This window comes from Propithecus coquereli, unplaced genomic scaffold, assembly GCF_000956105.1.
Source record: "Propithecus coquereli isolate 6110/MARCELLA unplaced genomic scaffold, Pcoq_1.0 Scaffold18, whole genome shotgun sequence".
NCBI classification, from domain to species: Eukaryota; Metazoa; Chordata; class Mammalia; order Primates; family Indriidae; genus Propithecus; species Propithecus coquereli.
Window position 1 is genome coordinate 541,629 of NW_012142745.1, and position 9,578 is coordinate 551,206.

General features: G+C 35.4%; 1 protein-coding gene across 1 annotated transcript in view; it reads right to left on the reverse strand.

Annotated features, from left to right (window-relative positions):
• The window catches only part of USP37 (ubiquitin specific peptidase 37), a 97,376-nt gene that overhangs the window by 10,180 nt on the left and 77,618 nt on the right, over positions 1–9,578 (reverse strand). Inside the window, exons 13-16 of the mRNA XM_012642489.1 lie at positions 9,326–9,490; positions 7,122–7,187; positions 4,364–4,505; positions 2,808–3,063 (exon numbers count right to left, since the gene is read on the reverse strand). Of these exons, the coding sequence (XP_012497943.1) occupies positions 2,808–3,063; positions 4,364–4,505; positions 7,122–7,187; positions 9,326–9,490 (629 nt within the window). The remainder of the gene's footprint in view (positions 1–2,807; positions 3,064–4,363; positions 4,506–7,121; positions 7,188–9,325; positions 9,491–9,578) is intronic.

Consider the following 9,578-nt stretch of genomic DNA (forward strand, 5'->3'; position numbering starts at 1 on the left):
GCCTCGGCCTCCCAGAGTGCTAGGATTATAGGTGTGAGCCACCGCACCCGGCCTCAAGCAATCCTCTTGCCCCAGTCTCCCAAGTAGCTGGGACTATAGGTCCAAACCACCGCACTTGGCTAATTAAAAAAAAAATTTTATAGAGATGGGGGTCTTGCTATGTTGCCCAGGCTGGTCTCAAACTCCCAGCCTCAACCTATCCTCCCACCTCAGCTTCCCAAAGTGTTGGAATTACAGGCATGAGCCACTGTACCCAGCCTCAACTATGATTATTAATGATTTTGATAACCTCAGTGTTCTCCAGTGGGACAGATAATCTAGAATTAACTGTATATAAGCATAACTTTCTTTGTTAATTTTAGGGAGTTATAGGACTGAGCAAAGAATTGAAAGAAAGAACAGAAAGCAGGATGCAAATCAGGAAGGGATAAAAGCACTAATATTAACCAGTAATATCTAAAGGCAGTGATTATAAATTTAATAAAAGGGAAAAGAATAATAACTCTATACAAAAACCATCAGCTTTTTGCTTCTAGTTAAATGACATATTATTAGGTTATTAAGTATGGAATGTCCAATATCCTTAAGTACTAAGTTTGACAGTTGATATCGCTGACATTTCACTTTGACACTTCTTGTTTTGTTTTTTTTTCCTATTGTGAAGGTACATCCTCATTCTTTCAAATGTACATTTTGGCTTGTGATTATCTTTCAAATTTTTTTTTTCAAATTTTTAGAGCAACTTTTGTGAAACCATGGTTAAGTCAAAATTTTGTGTTATTTTTTAATATGAATTCTGTTGTGGAACCAATGCAGCACAGACAGCTTGAAATATCAATGAAGTGTCTGGGAAGGATGTGGCTAATAAACACAGTGTGTCAATGGTTTGAGAAGTTCCGTTCTGGTGATTTTAATCTTGAAAATGAGCCATGTGGGTGACCTGGTGGATAATGATGAGCTGAAAGCTGTAGTGGAGGCAAATCCATTTGACCTATGCATAAATCAGCAGCAAGGTTTGACATTACTATTCTAATAACATTGGACTATTTGAAACAAATTGGCAAGACGAAACTGGATAGATGGGTACTGCATCAATTAAACCACATCAGCAGAGACATCGTTTTGAAGCTTGACTTTCTTTGCTGTCATGACGTAAAGGTGAACCATTTCTACACTGTGTTGTTACCTGTGATGAAAAATGGATTCTTTTTGACAATCGCAAGCGTTCAGCACAATGGGTGGATAAAGATGAAGTGCTGAAACACAGTCCAAAACTCAATATTTATCAAAAAACGCTAATGGTGTCTGTTTGGTGGTCCGGCGCTGGTATTATCCACAACAGCTTCATGAAACCTGTTCAATCCATTATAGTGGATATCTACTGCAACCAATTGGATGAAATGATGAAGATGCTTGTGATTAAGCAGCCGAGACTGGTCAATAGAGACAGGCCAGTCCTCTTGCAAGACCACGCCTCACCAAAAACAACACTGCTCAAACTACAGAGGCTGGACTTGGAAACTCTCTGTCATCCACTGTATTCACCAGACCTTGCACCAACTAGACTACCACTTCTTCCAGGCTTTGGACCACTTCTTGCAAGGAAAAATATTCAATTTCCAATAAGCTGTGGAAAATACCTTTTACCATTTCATCACCACTTGTTCTCCAGGCTTCATCGCTGCTGACATAAGCAAGCTACCATTAAGATGGCAAAACTGTGTCAATAATTTAGACACATGCTTTAATTGTACTGCTTCTTGTTTGAGATATAATAAATGGACATTTCATATTTAATGACCTAATAATTCTTACTTTACTTGCAATTGAAACAATTCAAATTTGAACAGGTTCTGACTATGAGGATACAGAAAATAATTTTGTGATATTCTTCTATCCTCTTCGTTTCCAAAATCCTAGGCCTAGTGTACCTGAAACACATTAGTAATATTTTTTTTTTTTAGATCTTGGAGCTTTCAAGAGAGAAAAATTAGAATTGGTCACAGGAGGAGATAGTAAAAATATTCTACCTAAAAATCTCTAAATACCCACAGGAAAGGCAAGGAGGCTCAGGTCTATTGTTCTCATTGATAGCTTAAGAAATAACAAAAATAGAATAAAAATTACCAAAAATAATTTTATGTGTGTATAGCACTTTACATCATCTGTATGGTCATGTGTCACTTGAAGATGGGGATAGGTTCTGAGAAATGTGTTGGTAGGCGATTTCATTGTACGAACATCATAGAGTACACTCATACAAACCTAGACACTACAGCTTACTGAGTGCCCAAGCTATATGGTATAGTTTATTGCTCCTAGGCTGTAAACCTGTATTGTGGGCAATTGTAACACAATGGTAAGTAGTTGTATATCTAAACATAGAAAAGCTAATGCATTGAGCAGAGGATGGAGAACATGAATTATTTACTAAAACTTGGCAAAAATTCAGATATAGAAAAATAATGAATTATATGAATTTCTAAGATAACAGTGGTGAGAAAAGTATCCCAAAACTGAAAAAAACATTTATTAAATGTACATAAGAATGCTAACTTTACTCCTGATGTACATCTCAAGGGAAATGGTATACTTTACCAAGAATCTGTATAGTAGTCACAATATTTACTTCTCATTTTTTAAAGCTTTTTATAACAAAGCATACAATATTGTCAGCTCTGTTATAATAAAGCATAAAATATTATCAGCTCTGATCCACTTCACTTTCTGTTATTTAGAAGCCACTGGTCACTATAAGGCTTTGGAACAGCTATGTTTTAACAGATGTTTATCTTCATTAAACCTACCTGGCTCTGTGATTGTTTTGGGCTTCTCAGATTCCATAGTGTCTGGATTTTCAGGCATTTCTTGAACATCATCTTCTGCAAATCCGGTGTCTGGGCTGCTGGTTGGTTTTTCATCATCTTCATGACTCAGAGATGGTGAAGTTTCTGTCTTACTTATCTCTAAGACGGCTGCTAGAAGCTCTTCTTCACTAATTCTGTCAAATCCTGAGTTTTCCAATTCAGACTTATCAGGCTCTATTTGGCATAATTTTGAACCCTGAAGAAGAGAGTTACTTTTAGAGGAAACCGGAATACCTACAAACATAGCAGTCTTAATTAGAAGCTTAAAGTGGTGACTTCATTTTATTTCTAAAAAGTTTCCTTTCTTCGACACTTTGGGTTATTTAACAATCAATAACCAATATATAAACCCATTGGCAAGCCTAATTTTTAAATTAGTAACTACTTAAAGATACATGATTAGTTTTCTCAATTAATGAGTGCAAATTTGGGGCCGGGTGAGGTGGCTCACGCCTGTAATCCTAGCACTCTGGGAGGCCAAGGCAGGAGGATTACTTGAGTTCAGGAGTTTGACACCAACCTGAGCAAGAGTGAGACCCTGTCTCTACTAAAAATAGAAAAATTAGCCAGGCATAGTGGCATGTGCCTGTAGTCCCAGCTACTTGGGAGGCTGAGGCAGGAGGATCGCTTGAGCCCAGAGTCTGAGCTATGACGACACCACTGCACTCTACTTGGGGTGATAGAACGAGACTCTATCTCAAAAAAAAGGCGCAAATTTTGTAAAACCACACACAAAAAATAAATTCACTCAAAATAGATTACTGAGAAATAATTTCTATTAGTATTTTTAGTTTATTTTCTTCCAGATATACATGGATTATATTGTAAATATTCTATCATTACACATACTATTCCATTTTAAATATTGGCTGGTCCTATTCGCAAAAATAAATGAGAAAAATAAAAACTACATCAAGATTATATAAATATTCAGAAATTATTTTCCAAATAACTTTCATTTCTGGGATGATTTTTAACTTTCTTTCATTTCTCATTCAAGGTGAGCAAAGACAAATTACCTCTAGCTTTAAAGTGAGACGGGGAACAACTCACAACAAAAAAATAACTGCTAAAATAATTCTATTATTTTACAAAAAAGGAGGTTTATAAAACACAGTAGCATGAGATGATGCAAACACCTAGAAAAGCTTAGATCTTCAAAGTATTAACTCTCAGTAAGTGTCAAGATAGAAGATGATATAGCAGTATCTTGATATAGCAGTATCTATACATTCATAATTTAAACAAGTAGATTACTTGGTTGCTCTGTTGATAAAAACTTTTCTTTCTTAAAAGTCTTGATCCACCTGTAAACAGACTGGTTTTTGTAGTTAGAGAAAGCATCTCCTTAAAATTAGTGTTTGAATGGAGCCATTGAGTTTATGATTTATCTTGTATCTTTATTAAGTTTGCTGATCATGGTTATAAAAGGCATTTGTTTGGACAATAAGAGCTACAAAAATCTTTGTCAAATGTTTTGATGCAAGATTACTTACTTTTTCCAGGACTTCCTGCTGCTGTTCATTGCCTGACACGTCACAAAGTCTGTGGCTGAGGGCCACAGAGCGTTTCAGCTCATCCTCACTGTCTGAATCAAGGCATAAAGCCAAGGAGCCCTTAGATTTGAAGGTAAATTTCCTGTAAATTAAGAAAAAAGACCTATGTAAGTCTGATAAACATTTTTCTTTGTTAATCTTTTGATGTATAAATACCAAAAAAAAAAAAATGCTTTGCCATTATGAAAAATTATTTCAGAGAAAAAAGATATATCAAAAGAGGTATATCTAAGTATTGCCTCTGCCCCAGTCCAAAAGAGCCATGCTTTAAAAACTGGACAACTCTTATGCTATTATATACCATCAGTAAACCAATCACTTTGTGCCTTTTTTCTTTTAAATGATCAACCCCCTTGAAGTTTGCGTTTGTCTTTATAAAGTAAGTCTCTAGTGAATTCATGCAGGCATAGCAATGAATAAATGTTTTTGACAACAAAGTGCATGAGGACTAATTTTTGATCTTTTAAATTATGATCCATGCACTTTTAAGATAACAATAACATTCCACTTATCCACTTATCTGTAGGTCAGAGTTCTGGCAACCTGTACCTTCCAGAACACAGGGATTCCAAAGAAAGAAAAAAGGCTTCTGAGCAAGGCAGTTCCAAAGCCCATGCACTTACAGGGACCCTTTCTTTCCCAGGAAATGATTTATAAAATAGAGTAGCAAGTTCATCAAGAAATGAGAGCTAGGAAATGAAAGAGAATACCACAAAAAGGGCAAAAAAGAACTATAGTTTTTAATGTAAAAGTAAACTGTCTTATAATAATTAAGAGCCTTTCAGGGCAATATCATGTTGAAACACAGTGTAATAGCTGATACTTAATAATGTTGTTAATTCTTGGTCATTAAGATATACTTAAATTATCTTCAGTGTATTTTATCTAAGAATATAAGGAATAATACATTTTAGAAAAATTTTCATCCAAAATGATCGATACTAGAGATAAGTAAGGTGTTACTGTGTTGTCTTCTAGGTGAGCTGAAAATAAAGGAAAAAGTGGTAACAGTCAAAGAACAAGTACTTTCTTTGATGGAGGGTAACAAAAATTCATATGCTATACTAAAAAAAAAAAGGTAAAATGAAAATTGGAAAAATGTAATTAACCTAAATGTAAAAACTAAATAAACATATAGAATAATGGCACCAAGAAATAAGAGACTACAATGGAAATCAGGAGGATTGCACAGCAATGTAGATCAAAGAAAAGAGGCAAGTGGTCAGTGATAAGCCCTAGCAAAGTCTACGGCTCAGAGCTGCAAGGATATCACTGCACTCCAGCCTGAACACTTGAATAGCCTCCCATTGTGTCTTCAAAAGGGTTTTTAGTATAACTTAGAAGTAGCCAATTAGCCATCTTAATTCCTCTTTTCTGATTTCATGCTCACCAAGCAAACTCAAACATACTAATTTGTTTATCCAGGTAAATACTTTGCTGAAGGAGGGTGACATCTGGTGCTACTTATACCAGTGTCAAATGTAACAAAAGGACACTGTAGAAGAACCAATGGTATTCTGGTTCATAACTCAGCCTCTTTTAAGTTTGATCAGCATGACAGGTCTTCTAGGGCCTAATAATCCTTTATAGATTAACCCTCAAATTCTCATACCAGTAGACCCTGGAGAACAGATGACCATGCCAAGGTACAATGATGCCCAGTGAAACCATCTCTCTCTTGCAGTTATAGTGATATGGTACATAAAGAGTGCATTCCATTAATAATTACTATATTTACAGAAGGCAGCTTGCCTGTAGCAATGAAAAATATTCATCCTTTAAATGCATCACTTGCTCACTTTCTAAGCAGCCAAGTGGTATTGCTCATTTGTATCTTGAGAACGGGCAAGAGTATTCATATCGGTACCATTTCACATTTCTAGTCATGTTAGTCATCTGGTTTTAATTGCACTGAAAAATAATTAACAGGAGGAAAAGAAAATAGCAGTTCCCAAATGTCATTTTATGGTTATATAAGCCCCCCAAAAGCTCTTAAACAATAAAAGTGTCTCTTCGCTAAAAGTACTTTGGGCCATTACATTTTTAGAAAAATGAATTTCAAAGTCAAATGACAACAAATCAATTGGAATTGTCAAATCAAGAACTCCTCCAGTAAAATCTTAGAAGAGATATATTTTAAAAAAATCATTTGCTTCCCTCCTTGGATAAATTTTTGGTATGAAAGAAAAAACATAAGGCATTTGTAGAATAGCTGCATTGCAATGCCTGTTTGTCTTGTCCCCTTTCAGAATATCTCCTATTCAGCGTTGAAGACAAGAAATCCCAGACTGGCTAACCCGAGGCAAAAAGAGGCTTTGGGATCCCATGCCTATCTTTGAAGAAGGGTGCTTCAGACTAACTGGGGTTATTTTATCCCTTTGATCCCTAGAATCCCCTGTCATCAGTCAATTTCTAGAGTTTTAGGATGAAAATATTACATTTTAACAAATTGGAAGTTTTAAGAAGTTTTAAGACAAAACATTAGAGAATCAGCTAAACTTGTGTCACTCTTTAAAAATTTGTTACACCTTTGACTATACTCTTAATCAGATTCAGTAAAATCCAAGTATCGGTACTCCAGAGCAATTATCATGCAAAAAGAGAAACTATAAAGAAAAAGGAATGGGGCAATCTTGGAGATTAGGGTAAGCCAAATCCTTAAAAATACAGATTTTGGGTACAAAGAAATGTAACTCACTTTGAAGGTGTAGAAGGACTGGTGATGCAGGAATTCACCATTTGAGAGGCTTTCAATGGTCTAGAACTATCAGAAAATTAGAAAATATATAATGTATACAAATGCATTATTAAAGAAATATCTAATATTTAACTTATATAATATTCTGTACTATAATCCCTTATATGTCCTCTTGAAAAAGCAAACAATTATAACATTTTTAAAATTACTAGTAATAGAGGCCAAATGAGAAAATGAAATATCATCTCTAGGCTTTCCCTGATCCACACTCTAAATAAACAGAATTGGAAACAAAGTCAAGGGTAATGCATATGAAAAGAACAACTTGGGGAAAAGTACCTTGTTTTATTTTTTATTTTATTTTATTTTTTGTTATTTTGGTTTTTTTTGAGACAGAGTCTCACTCTGTTGCCTGGGCTAGAGTGCCGTAGCATCAGCCTAGCTCACAGCAACCTTAAACTCCCGGGCTCAAGTGATCCTCCTGCCTTGGCCTCCTGAGTAGCTGGTACCATAGGCGCTCACTACCACGCCTGGCTAATTTTTTCTATTTTTAGTAGAGATGGGGTCTCATTCTTGCTCAGGCTGGTCTTGAACTCCTAACCTCAAGCAATCCTCCTGCCTCAGCCTCACAGAGTGCTAGGATTACAGGCATGAGCCACCCCGCCTGGCCAAAAAGTACCTTGTTTTAAAATGTTCCTTACTTTTAGCAATAAATAATAATAGCTCTCATTTATTGAGGACTTAGTAGACATCAGGTACTGTACTAAGAACTCTATGTATATTAGCTCATTTAATGTTCACAACCGCCCTACTAACTTCCCTACAGACAAATTAAGGAATTTGTCCAAGGTCTTAAAGCTATTAAACTGTAGCATCAAATAACCTGGTTTCAGGTCTGTGATCATAAAGATCCTATACTGATGGTATCATATACAGTCCTATTGCCAGAAAGAGTAATAGCTCTACCAGCAGAGGGCAGTTTGCACCAAGCAAAAACATTTATTTCAAAGAAAAGCCATAAGAGAAAAAAAACCAGAAATGCTAAACTCTGGGCACATGCTTTTTTTAGTAGACTCTTGAGGACTTTAATGTAAACTTATATGATGTAGTATATATTTCAATTATAAATCCAAAGGACATTTTATAAAACTGCATCAAATCATGTTGGCAAATGTTCATTCACTTTCCGAAATGTCTATTATTTCATTTTACCTAAGAAATCTGGCTCTTTTGGTTACTAACTGTATATATGACCTTAGGAAAATCATTTAATTTCCTCGGATCTCTTCTGTAAAATTAAGGATTTGGACAAAATAACTAATATCTCTTTACCTCTAAAATTCTAGACCTTTATGATTCTATCAAACTAGTGTTCAAGTACAGAAAAGAATGACTCAGTATATGGCTCCAAAGTAATGCAAGTATGTAGAAAAAAGAGAAACATCAAAAAAGTCCTAAAGTCTTCCCAGCACACGCGACGAAGCAAAACCTATAGAAAAGGTAACTTGTTCTTCAAAAATTTCTCGGAATGATTTAAGTTCTTCACATTGGTGATAATATACTTATGAAGGCACAATCTATTTTTGGGGTTCCAGTGTAACATTCAGTATACTGTTTGTCAAATCTTCATGTCCTAAAGAGTTAGCTGAGGCATTTGTTCTTTTTTTTTTTTTTAAATATGGAACGCTTCATGAATTTGTGTCTCATCCTTGTGCAGGGGCCATGCTAATCTTCTCTGTATCATTCCAATTTTAGTATATGTGCTGCCGAAGTGAGCACCATTTGTTCAAAATAGATTCCCACACCCTATCTGAGATCTACTGAAACAGAACCTCCAGGGAAAAAACATAGAAATCAGTATTTTTAGTGTCCAGGTGACTCTTATGATCACCCAAGTTTGATTTATATTCCCAAAGTGTATCAAACTATCTTCTAGTGGTCTAAAAGAGTAAGAGCACTTTCTAAAAAAGCACCTCGTTATGAAAGGCAGCTAAATGAACTTGGAAGAATTTTGTTTAAGCCCTTTCTTCAATTACTTCAATCAGGTAGCAATTTAACACTAAATTCCAAAGTAAAGCAAAATTAAAATCTGATGTGATTTTACCTTGGAGCTGTGTTATCTAGTTTATTTAGTCTTTTGATTGGATACTAAAGTCCTTCTACTTCAAAAGGGAATGAAAAGACATTCTCTTTTATGGACTTACATTGCCGTATGTGCACTCCAACCGAGGGTAAAAGGTGGTTTTGTATTTTCAGTGCAATGAGATGACAGGGTCAGGTATCTTGGAATGATGACTTGCTGCCCAATCTTGTTGTTAAGTGAGAGAGCCACATTAAAGCTATATCGTTTCAAATGAAGAATGAGGACCCTGAAAAACAGGAGATGATGACCTTACTAATTCATACATAATAGAGGTAGTTCTCTCATACACTAAAAGAAATCACTCTGGGGCCGGG